At 34.0% G+C, this 14,091-nt stretch overlaps 2 protein-coding genes across 2 annotated transcripts in view; one reads left to right on the top strand and one right to left on the bottom strand.

The window, feature by feature from the left end:
* The window catches only part of LOC128187244 (uncharacterized), a 47,687-nt gene that overhangs the window by 8,953 nt on the left and 24,643 nt on the right, over positions 1–14,091 (bottom strand). Inside the window, exon 3 of the mRNA XM_052857536.1 lies at positions 6,532–6,663. Coding sequence (XP_052713496.1) covers positions 6,532–6,663 — 132 coding nt within the window. The remainder of the gene's footprint in view (positions 1–6,531; positions 6,664–14,091) is intronic.
* Positions 11,424–12,146, top strand: LOC128187245 (uncharacterized). Its single transcript, XM_052857537.1, has 2 exons — positions 11,424–11,628; positions 11,914–12,146. Exons 1-2 carry the CDS (start codon positions 11,424–11,426, stop codon positions 12,144–12,146), a joined length of 438 nt encoding a protein of 145 aa, XP_052713497.1.

Below are 14,091 nucleotides of genomic sequence, written 5' to 3'. Positions count from 1 at the left end.
ACCAATTAGGAATCAACATAAGCCAGGGATGCATGTATAGGAATTCCACAAACTGTAACATTGTAGTTCTCAAGAAGAACATTTTTAAAATTTTCTATATATTTTTTAAAATGTTAAATTTTGAACCCCTCTTGGTGCCCCAGTATTAGTCCGCGAGTCACGATTTTTACAAATTAGAATCTACATTATTTAAGGATGTATGCACAGTAATATTCCAAACTGTTGCATTATAGGTCTTGAGAAGAAGATTTTTAAACATTTTCCTATATACGTTAAAATTTGAACCCCGCCTAGGGCCCCACTTTTTTTCCGGGGCTCACAATTTTTACAATTTAGAATCTTCATTATATATACAAGCTTTTTTGTAAATATTGGCATTTCTGGTGCAATGGTTCTTGAGAAGAAGATTTTTATACATTTTTCCTATGTATTTCTATGTTAAACTTTGAACCCCGCCTGGGGCCCCAGTTTTGGTCCGAGGGTCACGATTTTTACAATTTAGAATCTTCCCTATACATATCAACAGCCGGAACGGCCACAAAGGTGTCGAGCTGACATTTTCTTTAATATAGATATCATTAATTTAATTTTCTGTACCAATAGTCGTATATCAAATATTATCAGTATATAAAAATGGTTTGTGTAACTAAATTCGCACATATGCAACTATATTCTTATTTGCAATTTTAACATCACCATGTGATTGTATACTCAGTATATTTCCTTATAAAATACGTAGTGATGCATTTGTAATACAATGAATCATAACTCATCATGGTTACAAAAATCGAAGAAATTTCAAAGTTTAAAAATAAATTAACTTCTTTCTGCTTTAAGCAGTCTTTGAACAAATTTCACGGGTTCATCATTAGTATACGAGTGTAACACATTAACAGTGTTTCCCTAATAATAATAAAACATACTTTTATTTATTTCAATATCCGTGTGAAACAAGATTACCTATGGTTGTAAATCTACACCACGTGCGTAGATCTGCCGTATCTTAGACTGGATAGCCTGCCCTTGATCCCAAATGCTGCCGCTAGGAAATTCAAGGACAGGTAAACAGTGGGAAAACTCACTGCAGCTTCGCGCACAGCAAATGCGCACACTTAAAATAAATCGGAAAGAAGATTGAGGCGGATCAAGGAAAGAAGGTTTAAGAAGAACTAAACATAAATTTGACAATAAATATCAAATTAACAAGAACAAATTAATTGACACCGTTGACAATACATTGTTTATGTGGGTATTGTAAATATTAATTTACATCGGAAATGTATAACGTTAAATATTTTCATTGTTGAGTAAGTTATAATTGGCACTAGACTACTCGTAGCATTCCAATCCATGCCCTTTATAACTTGATTTATGGGGCTGCTGAGGATGGTAACGATCTGATTTAGCTCCGTTTTCTCGTAAAGGTCCGATAACATATAAATTGAATGCACACAGGCTACACACAATTAGCACATGGTCTGTACATATTATCTTATGTGTTTATAAAATATGGAGTTATTAACTTAGAGAGTGGGATCGTGTCAGTGTAGAAATTGTTTTTTTTTTTTTGTAAAGCTAAGGACTTTCCATAACCAGTAGGTAAAATAAATATACAGTTGCCTGGCTTCCAGAGATTTTTTCAGGCTAACACTTTGTAGCGGTTTTACTTAATCGAAAGATGTTTCTCTTTCTTTGTTTATAACTATTAAAGCCGTTTTAATTTTAAAATAAATCTATTGACTCTCCGAAAGATTTTTTCGGCATTCCATCGCAAGCGTGTGAAGATAGCTTATTCCAAAGAATTCACAACATATACTGACAATGAATATTACATAAATTACATTTTATTGAACTTCAACCGATCGATGGCACACTTTCTTCTACAAGTGTGCATGTGTTTTCAAACATGCAAAAAACTTGAAATTTACTATACAAACATGATCAATTTTGGACTGATCTGTGATCAACCTTATTTTATAACCCTCTCAGTCTGTAGAATCATTAATTTTGATACATGCACCTCAATATTCATCAGACAATAATTACTACTGATGTTGACGCTCTACAATGATTTTCTCTCAAACACGCTCATCGACCTCGGATTGTAAAAACTCATGTGCAAATCGAGTCGCCATTTCACACACAGTTTTATATGTATATAAACACACCACACTTCGTCATTTTACGGACCTGGTGACGATGTTTCAAAAATTTTCAGTACAGATTTGTTGTAAGGAATCGAAGATATATGCTGTAAAACGTCTTATGGATTTCACGGCGTGTAAACCCGTGAATCTCCATTTTGCAGCAAGCGCTAGCTTTTTGTGAGGAAAAACAATCGGTTCAACTCATGCAATATTCCATATACATGTATGGTACATTGTGAAAGGCAATGTAAAATATATTTGTTCACTAAAACAGTTTCTGATAAATTTTTTCACAGTAAACTGAATAACGTAATACGATGAGCGAGGTACGATCTGTGACTTTTCTCCATATGCGCCAGTCCTTGCTTTTTTTTTTTTTTTAACTGTTACATGTATGTAAACATCGCCCCGTTTGTTCTCAAATAAACTCTGTAATTTTTAACTCGCGAGTACAACTTTATTATGAGCTTTCTTCAGCATTTGTTTCCGTGTGTTAGCATCATGTTCTCAACATGCTTTTTTAAATGGGTGGGTCTATATAAATGCGTCAATCGGAACTATGATCTTGTTGCGAATCGCAATTGAAATACACACTGGTTAGATAGTGTCATCACTCAACGCAATGCTAGAATGTGCTTCATAGATGACTGTAGTATTCTACTGAGCTACTAAACTGTAGCTTTTCGGAAATATTGCCGAGATTTGCGAACCCTAGATCTATTGTCTAGTACATGGAACGAATAAAATGAAAATATACACAGATGTACGGCTCAGAAAAACGTGCGTTCAACTTGGATTTTGTTTGTTTTGTGTTTTAAAAACTGATTTATACTGTTAAAACATTAGATTTCATTTTACCACTACTGTTTTATTCGTGACCTGGAGAAATTGAAAAGATCCCTGAAAACATTATTTATTTCTTTGCTCATTTTGCTTAAATCTGGTGCGGAATAGTTTACCAATATTGCCATTAATTTTTTGGGATGGAGAAAAAGTGAAGCATCACACGGCTTTGGAAATAAACATGTATAATTATAAACAGTTTTATTCAGGGTCCATATCTTTTGAGTCCTTTTTTGATAAAGAAGACATACCTTTGTACACAAATGATTTAGAGGTCATAGATACAACTTTATAATGAAAAGTCCTTTGCTTGTACGCTCTTATTATATTATAGACATGTCCCAACATGTCCCATTAACAGTATTATTATACTGCAAAAAATCAAATCAGATGCAAATTTGAAGACCTTGTAAAAATTATACATATTAGTGCAAAACTCCTGACATTACACAGAGTTTTTTAAAATGAAAATATAAAAAAGATTCTTCAAAATCTCGCATATTAAATGCAGGATTAAACAAATATGTGATTTCCAAACAAAGGAACTGATTATGACCTTATGTAAAGCAAATGTTTTGGTGAATAATTAATAAATATTTGTTGTATTTATACTAGAAAAGTTAAATGTAGCAAGTAAATTATGCGTTTTAAAGTGTACTGAGAAGCAATAAAATAATTATACATGTGACTATCCCGAATTCATTCAAATGATTTGAATTAATCTACAGCTAAATACAATAGAACACATGTACTTTAAAACGTTGGTTAATGAAACTGCCGCGACTGAATATTGTATGATTTTTCTTTTCAAATTTTCATTCACTTTTGTTGTGAGCTAATGGAAATAAACCACTCGAAGTCGAAGATAAAATATTGATTGACTCTGCGGTTTCATGATGAAGTGCATTCCAAAAGCATTTTCCAGTTTTATCAAACATGTTCTTGTAAACTCATTCCGTTTTCTATACACCTACATGTATTAACTGGCTATGAAGACAAATTAAAGTAAGTGTGTTGGCCCACGAGACTGCAACTTTTTCCCTGTGAAGAAATTGAGGGAAAATGCTGTCGAGACGGAAAATAAACATACTACATGTATGCCCAAATAGTTAGTAAAAACCTGACAAGTATTTTATCATACCAAAGCCTTATTTGTTTTCGTTACTTTGAAAAATCTACAATACCTTTAAAGCACAATAGTCCAATCCTCACTTTTCAAAAGTTGTTCCCCTTTGCGGGGTCAACCCAAAGGTCTAAAGAAAAAACCCACAAATGTCCCTTCTTTATACAATCAAATATTTGGGTGTATTGTGATAAAATCGCTTTGAATTTTATTTATTCATTCACTATGTGGTGGCAACCCACATATTGAATGAGGCATTCTGGGGCAAACAAAATACATACCAAAAACGGATTTTAATGTCAAACGATATAAATACAAATATATATAAATTATGCAGACTTCTATACTACAAAGGCTACTGAAATAAATCTACGGGTTTTCCCCCAAAGACGACGGCCAAGAGACATAGCTTTTGTAAAGTGTAAATTGTGATTACACAACTACGATTTCCACATAGTTATCCATGTAGGAAACTCACGACCAGTTGTGCATGTAAGCGTTAAGCATTAGTACATGTATGCGATACTGGCCGCGGGTTTTCGACGACAATAATTATCATACATGTAATATGCCACATTCAAACGACGCCACCGTCTTACAGTACTTTCAGTACTTTGATTATTTACTTGCGTTTGGTGTAGATAGATTTCATATAATTCATCCTACAAGAAGTCCAGGGCACCAGAAAGTAGTTATAGCATATATCATCCTTTTAATTTTTCTGTACAAGTATTTAATGTTTAGCAAGACATTTCTAATGATCTACCAAAATTTCAGCATCAATCATAGAATTATAAGCAAGATACAGAGCTTGGTTTGAGTCATGTTTTTGTTCACATTCAACTTAAGATTTTTAAACTTGATATTTCCTATTCAGCATTTAAAATGTAAACAAACTAAAGCATGGCCGCCTCAGCTCTGTGTACAAACATAGAATTGTGTATCTTGCTTTTAACTCAAATATGGTTAGTAAATAGAAAATTGTAAACAATTAAAACAAAGGAAAAATGCACTAAAACAAAGAAAGAGCAATTTATTTTTCAAAATGAATCACATATATAACTACATATATCTATCTGATTCAGCAAAAATAATCTCTGTTTAGACTGAAAAGGCTGAACATCTTAACAAAACATGTTGCATTTGTAACCCATTATGCAGAGATCATACCGAATTACCAAAAAAATGAATAGTATTTTATAGTATGTTGTTAATGCATCAGATTTTGCTCAGTTTGCACAGGTAAAACAATCAGCTGTCTGATTTACCGAAGTCTATGTTTGATTTGATATGTACAGGCGATAGTTCCCCCAAGTTGAAAAGCATAATTAACAAAAATGAAACGAAAATCAAAACCAGCTAAAACCACCATCACAAGTGAAAATGTCAACGCATTGAAATATTCAACCTCAATTTACTTCACTAAGTCGGCACAAATATTTTTTGCATGTTTCAAAGATTCCCTTCGCACGTAAACTGTTGCACAACAAACAAAATCATCTTTGTCAGATTGACCTGTTTAACATGCGTCCAATATGGCTGCTTCAAACAAGAACCTCATTTTCGAGATAAGAAATACCAAACCCAAAGTTGTAAACTGATTGACCCCTTGCTTTATTCTTTTCGTACTAAATAACTCAAATTTGGAATAGAATTAGCCCTTTTTTTTTTTTTGCAATTTATATTTTCCTTTCCATTAGGATTATTTATGCTAAATTACGTTGGATTTGACTCAGAAGTCCTTGAGAAATGTACCACCTTTTTTTTTTTTACAACTTCGAAGTTTTCTCCGCTTTGAATAAAAATTGGCCTTTCATTTCTGCAATTTATATTCACCTTTCCATAGGGATGCTTTGTGCCAAATTTGGTTGGTATTGGCCAAGTGGTTTTAGAGAAGAAGTTCAAAATGTGAAAGTTTACAGACGGACGGACGGACGACGAACAAAATGTGATCAGAAAAGCTCACTTGAGCTTTCAGCTTAGGTGAGCTAAAAAAAGTAAGGAAAATGCATATCTACTTTGATATGATTAATCGGTTAATCAGTCAGAATGTCTTGGTATTACCGGCCATGATTAGCAATTCTGTATTTGATTGTGATCCCTAAAAAAGTTAAACAAAAAAAAAATTGTACTATCCATTTTTTATTGAGCCCTCTAACCATGATGTGGGCCAGTAAAGTTTGAAAAGGCAGGGCCCACATGGCCCCTATGGTGTTAACTGTTAACCACAACCTGTAGCACAGACATCTGCTGCAATGCATTAGGTAATACCTGTCCTTCGGGGCAATCAACCTTGATCAACCCCAGATAATATTTGTATAGTTTTGCATACATGTACATGATTAGTTTCTTGTCTTTTTGTCAATGTATAAAACAAAATAAATTTAAATGGTATTAAATAAATTTTATGATTCTTACCATCCTGTCCATCAACTTTTCTTTTTTTGGAACTATTTTCTTCAATATCCAACACAGTATTTGCCATGGCAGGAATTCCCAGATGTGAGGAGAAGACAATATCAATAAATCCATGCCAAACTTGTTCATGACCTAAAAGTGATTGCAATTATTATTATTATTACAGTTTTACATGTAAATAATCATTTAGTTTTGTATAACAAGAGGCCCAAGGACCTTAACAGCCACCTGTTATAACAAAATACTGTAAAGGAACCATGGAAAGGTAAATAAATTTATTATCTACCCATCAATTTCCCTTTTTTGATGCTGTTAATTTTACAGAGTGTGATCCAATTTTTCAGATTGCCACACTGTGGTTTTCTGAATCCATATCACTGCTATGTGAAACAACTGATTATGTAGTACACAGTGTGCTTATAAGTAAGCAACTAAGTTTGCTTCCGACTCCCTCCCTCCTTCTCTCTCTCTCTCTCTCTCCTCTCTCTCTCTCTCTCTCTCTCTCTCTCTCTCTCTCTCTCTCTCTCTCTCATGAAATCTACTAATGCACTGTGGTTGCCTTTATGCAGTGTATGCACCCTCTGTAGTATGTTAGCTGGCTTTGTAGCATAACTGCATAGTGTCTGCTTTTGTGCTTATGCCAGGTCACTAACCAGTTAATCCAAGCACTCTGGACATTGGGGGTTCTAGCTAGTGCTAAGAAATGTATCAAAAAATAGTTCGCATAGATGACGGCAGATATAGAGATGACGGCTTTATTCTATTTAATGGAAGCCCGGATGAAATTAAAGAATTTTTTGACATAGGGAACTCTTGTCATAAATATCTGAGATTTACTTATGAATTATCTCACACCAGTGTCAATTTCTTAGACACGACCATATACAAAGGAATAAGATTCTCAGATAGCCAGCGATTAGACATTCCCTCATATATCAAACCAACTAACAGCTTCCAATACCTGCACAGACAGAGTGCTCATAGCTCATCAGTTTTCAAGGGCCTAATTAAAGGAGAATGTACCAGACATCTGAGAAATACTAGTGATCAAGATGTATTACTAAATATCTTCAAAGATTTCAAAACTCATCTCGAAAAAAGAGGTTACAAACAATCAGAAATTGAACCTATTATGCAAGAAACTCTTTCTGCAAATAGAAACAGGGTATTATTTGAACTCGGAATAATTATTTAACTCGGAATTCAATAAAATTCTGATTTTAGCTTTAGTTGCTTTAGTTATACAATAGTTTTGCAATAATGATGATGCATGGTGTAGAAGAGAACATATGAGGGTTACATTCATTGACACACCTTATATAGTATTTTTAAAATTATCATTTCTAATTTTAAAGTCTACATGTGTATACATATACAACTATAATCATTTCAATAAAGTGTGTATGTACGAGTCATGTACTTTTATATTTATTTTTCAATTTATTTATTGGTTTTATTATTTATCATCTGTTGTTGTGTTTTTCTTTATTTACAGATTGGGGGGGGGGGGGGGGGGGGGTTAGTTATTTTTGTGTTCTAGTGTTTGTTGAGACATGCGCAGAAGGGTTAGTCCATGCCTGGCATGGACTAACCCTTCTGCGCATGCCTCAAATTTGCTCTTTGATCTCTTTTCTACCTGAAGTGTAAACAATTTACTTCAGGCCAATAAAATCCAATATTGTATCCGAAAACCGACGCAGAATTAAACATACGACTACAATAGGTACGGTGATAGACTTCCTTTAGCGTAATCTACAACATGTACACTGTAACACAGCAGACATAACGTTATGCACGAAATCACCTATTGATAAAATTCCATAATCTCCCAAGTACCGTCACCTGTACTTGCACCCGCGTTGTACAACAAACTATCTCCGGTGTTGATCGCGACCATTTTATCCACAGCAGAAAATAATCACGTTAAAATCTCTTCAACGCCATATACACACAGCCATTCTCCCCAACATGTAAGACGCAGACTACAGGAATGCTATCGTCACTTTTAACTGTCTGACGTCACGCTCACACATTTTCCCGAACTTTTTTTTCACCAGCGATTTAGCCTATAACAAAGTGCTGCTACATGCGGTGTCAACTATTGAATTTGTATGCATTGTGCATTCAGTTTAGCGTTGTTGTCCCCCACCCACCCCCGGATTAGAATTTTTACTATTTGGGAATATTCCCTCTTCTTTTTATTGCATGAAAAGATATTTGGATGAGCACAACCCCCCCCCCCCCCACCGCACACTTTCAAAAGCTATGGTACGTGCCTGCGTATGATAATGAAAAGAGTAATTATAGGCGCATATTCTTGATATATAGCCGATCTTCATTCATTGATGTATAATATTTACTATAGACATTTATATTAAAAAAACCACCCGGCATATATAACGTTATAATATACTGCAGTAAAAATCAATATTCAACGTTACATTAATATTTTAACATTTGTATAAATGTTATCTATCTTATTTGTCAATACATGTCCATATTTTTTAAATTCAATTTCTATTTATTGCAGTAAAAACAATATTTTTCCTTGGTCATGTAATTTCAACCCCCTTTGGGTGTAGTAACCCGCATTTTCAGTCTGAAAATCCTTTACTATGGCTACTTCTCGAAAAATTTGTCCTCCTTTATTTATTCCTCTGCCAGTGTTAATGATGCATTCATGACTTTTCTTCAAATTACGAAAGACTATTGAAAGGAAACGACTAAAAGTTTTAAAATTTCAAGATCCGCCCATATAATTCCACTCCCTTTAAAGGCACCTATTTTCATGTGCAAGCATGACAAAATCACTCTCAAAATGACGTTACATTTACTATGACGTCATTCTAGAGTTGATCACTCTAGCTGAGAAGATATCCCCGAAGCAAAGTGAAAAGGGGGGGGGTGGTTCTTAAAAAATGATGGTATAGGCCTACTTTAGTTATTTCCCGTTACTGGATCATGCGTGTTATACCAATTTCCATGCACGCCTTGTACATGTAGCATTGATGTATGCAATAATGTCTGCTTTCTGCTTGCACCTTGCACTTCGCTTTGTTTTTATAATTTTGCCTGTAAAGCCTGTCCTTGTTGTAGATTAAATATACTCTCCTTCAGCCTATAGAAATGCATGTTTAATCACGTTTGCTTCTGTAGTATATGCACCCTCTGATCCTTAAACACCCTCTGTAGTATGCTAGCTAGCTTTGTAACATAACTGCATGGTGTGCGCCTTTGTGCATATGCGTATGGGTCACTAACCAGCTAATCCAAGCACTATGGACACTGGGGGTTCTAGCTTGTGCTATTGAATCAAACCTCACCTGTATTTAACACCGAAATAGAGTTCCTTTCGTGTTTTGGTCTGTAATAAATTGCTTCGAATAAAGAAGAATTCAGATTTTATTTGTCTATTCCGGCTTTTAAAAAACCTCACAAGCTTTCTAAAAATGGCAATGATAGGTAAAACGATTACTATTTATACTAGAAACGGAAATGCAAACACATTTTTATTCAGTTATATTGTCTATCTTAATAAACTAGTTATATTGTATATGTATATTGTATATGTTAATAAACTAGTAATAAAAACAGAAAATATTGTTCATACGGTAGAAATCAATAACGGCAAATTAAAATAAACCGGTATTCTATAAGTCAACATTTAAAAACAAAAAAGTCAACAACAACAAAATTATAGAAGGAGTCACCAGTAGGATTTCAACCCAAAACTAATTAGTGTTTTTCGAGGGGTGTCAATTTCAACAGTTACCCTTCCAAACAGGCACTATTTATTTTATTATACTGAATGTCTTAATTTAAAAGAAAATTTTACTGCTTTTTATAGAAATGAAGTGAATTCTACGGTGAACCGTACGCACATAATTTACGCACAAGTAACAATTCGTTGTGTTACCCGTTGCCAAGTGTGTTGCTAACGCTGAGGGTAATAGAACGAACTATTAACTGCGTCTAAACCAAGCAGATTTCAGTATTAAACATGAAAATATAATAATAGAAAATTGTAATCATATTGTAATGATGTTATTGTTTAGAAAGATTCAGATTAGTTTATCTATCATTAACTAATTTTAATTTCTCTCTCAACTATAGAACACTTCTTTGGACCCCTTTCTATCTCATAAGCATTAAAGACGGCGGTTGGAAGTATATATCTATATCTATACTACTATATTAAAATAATAGACTCGAATTTTTGGTCTTTAATACCGATAGTACTGTCTTTTGTTTTATATATTTTTAACATCATTGGTACATGAAGATTACCAATTTGTTTTTATTTTTTCTCAATTAAGCTTCGCTAATTATTAATCAATGAAAATTCCTCAAGAAATCCCGGAAATCAACTGTATTTTTTGGATTTTATAATCTTGCGCGTGCGCAATTCATTCACGCTAACGGGATCTTTAGTTTTTGTTTCCACAATATCATATTTCCATGAATAAATTCAGAACAATACTACAAATACCTTTACATTTTCATTGGATCTGTACATATATTTGCAACGCGCTTGGCAACGGGTAACACAACGAATTGTTAAATGCGCGTACGGTTCGCCTCGGAATTCAGGTCATTTCAATATAAAAGCTATTAAGTTTTCTTTGAAATTAAGACATTCAATATAATAAATTGAATAGTGCCTGTTTTGGAGGATAACAGTTGAAATTGACACCCCCCGAAAACCATTGTCAACCGATGCAAAGCGGAGGTTGACATTGAATGGTTTTCTCGGGGTGTCAGTTTGGCGTTGGTTGACAATGGTTTTCTCGGGGTGTCAATTTCAACTGTTATCCTCCAAAACAGACACTATTTATATAGTGGTAATAAAATTCATTAATCTTCCAATAATATTTCAGTTGTTTAAAGCTTTGATGGGGATGGAAGAAGAAGTTCGGTGCCAGTATCTTCGACGAGTTGAGGTACGGCCCGACTTGAAAAAAATTACGAACAATCTCAAAACGGAGAAAAAAAAGACTATTCTGAAACAAGTCTTCTTGGAAAAAACGCAATGTTCCACATGGGAAGAAGCGGAAGAGACCTACGAGCCATATGTTCACATGGTAGATGATTACCTGGGTAAGATTGTATGTATTATATGAGTATTACTTTAGTGTCATCATGCACATTTATTTTATCTGTGCTATTGATAATCAGACATATCAGTTACGGATTGTTGAAAATATCACATCATTTTATTTCGTAATTTCATTTTTATTCTATCTATTAGGGTGAACACTTAGAAGTTTTGTTGAGTGTATATATGTTTTCTATTTGTATATGTATTTTATCCGTATTTTTTTCAATGAGCGTTCAATCATAGTGTATAATGAATTTATTTAATAATTGATATTTCCTTAATAGATTTTAACATCAATAGACGATGCGTTCCTACAGAGTTCGTAAAGTTTTGTGATGCCGCCAAAGAACATCGGGCCATGGAGTCTGTAGATATATCAGTTGACATCAACTTGACATCAAGGACTCACCAGGACTTGATAAACCACAACAGCATCAAGTCCCTTGTAACATCTACTAAAAGAAAACTGGAAGACAGAGTCCGGCAGATCTTGAAGAAAATTAAACCAGATGACTGATTTCTTTCCAATTTTTTGTGCTTTTTTGCATATTATTTTTTTTATATGTTTGAGTGTTTTCTATCGGAGGCGGTAATTTGGCCGCTCTGTTTTTCCATCTTTCATTTAACTTTTGACATGTAATTAAATATCCCATGTGACTGACTTAAGAAGTTAAATGTGTTTTGTATTAATTGTTTTGAATAGTAATGGTTTCGTCATTAAACCTGTCATGTTGTATAAATTTTGAATTCACTTGGTGGCAGTAAATATGAAATTTATAACATGACAAACCTAATAATAAAACGTCGAAACCTGAGTGAAAGGTTCACAGATATAGAATAATTAAATAAAGTCAATGAGTCTGTGATGTTCAAGACATGAAAAATTGATAATTGCACAATATTGTTTTAAGAGATTAGCAGTTCTTGAGACATGACACTCTGTCTCTTTGAAATCACTCAGACTCCGAAAAGTGTCAATCACTAATTACATGTAAATAAGTAACTTTGTAAGAAATAAACTGAGAAAATATTACAAAACAGATGTTAAATTTTAAAAGTAAAGTCCAAAATAAAGTTATAATTGAACAGTGAGTTTTGCACGGTAATAGCGTCTTGGCAACTCTGCGTGGTGTTGTGAAGGCGGCCAGTCTTTGATGCTGGCAGATCGTCTAGCTATTGTATTTAGCTAGCTGCTGACGTAATCGAGGCGGTACTTTATATATTTTTGATCCAATCATAAAATACAGCGAATGTCACGTGCTTTTATTATTTTTTCACAGGCGTGTTCATTGGCGGCGAGAGATAAAAAAAAAAACCCAGTCTGAGTGCATGCGCATAAATTTGCGCATCTTTTTTATTTCATGCAGCAGTAGTTGCGAAGTCATAACTTTTTAAAGCGTGTTTACTATTATACTGTACATGTAACTTTGATGAAACATGATTTGGTGACCTTTACTTTTCACTTCAATTCAATTAGAATTCCTTTTTTTCAGTTTCATTTAGTGGCGTCGGAAGCAAGTTGGAAGTGGGTATTGGGGAGGGGGGGGGGGGGGGGGGGGGTAGACTTATCAGAAATCTTGACAAGCCAAAAAAGAGGGAATAGGTATGGTTATTTTAAAATTTGCGAACTAAACCGTTCAAACACACAGGTACGTGAAAATTCTTGCTCATTTGCTTATTTTAATTACATCCCATATAAAATTTTCATTAATTGTGAATGTAAATGTGAAAAATCTTCATAAGACCGCGAAACATTAACAGTTAACAAGATCGGAAATATTCAGCTTACGTCAGTTTCACCTGTTCCAGTCAAAGCATTTGAAATGGGCGGGGACAAAAAATTGATGCGGGAAAACATTGGATTGAAACTGTAATAAAGAACCGAAAATATGAAAGTATTGGTTATTCCGATATAAATTTTTATAACTTCAGATCGCTGTGCAATGTTGGTGAATTTTCTTTAAACTGCCGGTCGTCTAGCTAAAGATATCCAATCAATTATTCTCAAAACGGATTTGGTGTGCTTTTTCCGATAACGTCACGTTCAATTCTGTAAGCTACGTCATGCATAAACAATACTCGCTTCTTTATCACCTTACCGCTGATTAGCTGCTAGTGCAAACTAAATTATGCACGGATAGAACAACTTATCAGAGAATGAAAAATTCACTGTGTTACTCGTGACTGTCGGAATTGGGGTATTTTTCGAAAGTGTATACTTGTGGCAAACATACATACAGTATACATAGCTCTACGAAGAAAAAATGGCTTAGACTATATATATACATGTAGCTACAGGGCATACGATACTTACGAAAAACTTGCAATTTACGGCACAAAAAAATACGCTAGTTTTGAACAAAGTAACATTATATATCATACCACAATCAGTGCATATAATCCATTTAGAACTTCCTTCTGCACCCCTGCGAATGTGTTCGGAATGTTTTCTTTATCGTTGC

The sequence above is a fragment of the Crassostrea angulata genome, chromosome 6 (assembly GCF_025612915.1).
Source record: "Crassostrea angulata isolate pt1a10 chromosome 6, ASM2561291v2, whole genome shotgun sequence".
NCBI lineage: Eukaryota > Metazoa > Mollusca > Bivalvia > Ostreida > Ostreidae > Magallana > Magallana angulata.
This window is presented reverse-complemented; position numbering and strand designations above follow the sequence as displayed.

Bases quoted from the DNA above. Each gene is read 5' to 3' on its own strand.
- LOC128187245 (XM_052857537.1), top strand. From the start codon at position 11,424: ATGGGGATGGAAGAAGAAGTTCGGTGCCAGTATCTTCGACGAGTTGAG. The intron at 11,629-11,913 runs GTAAGATTGTAT...TTTCCTTAATAG, and splicing joins CATGGTAGATGATTACCTGG to ATTTTAACATCAATAGACGA.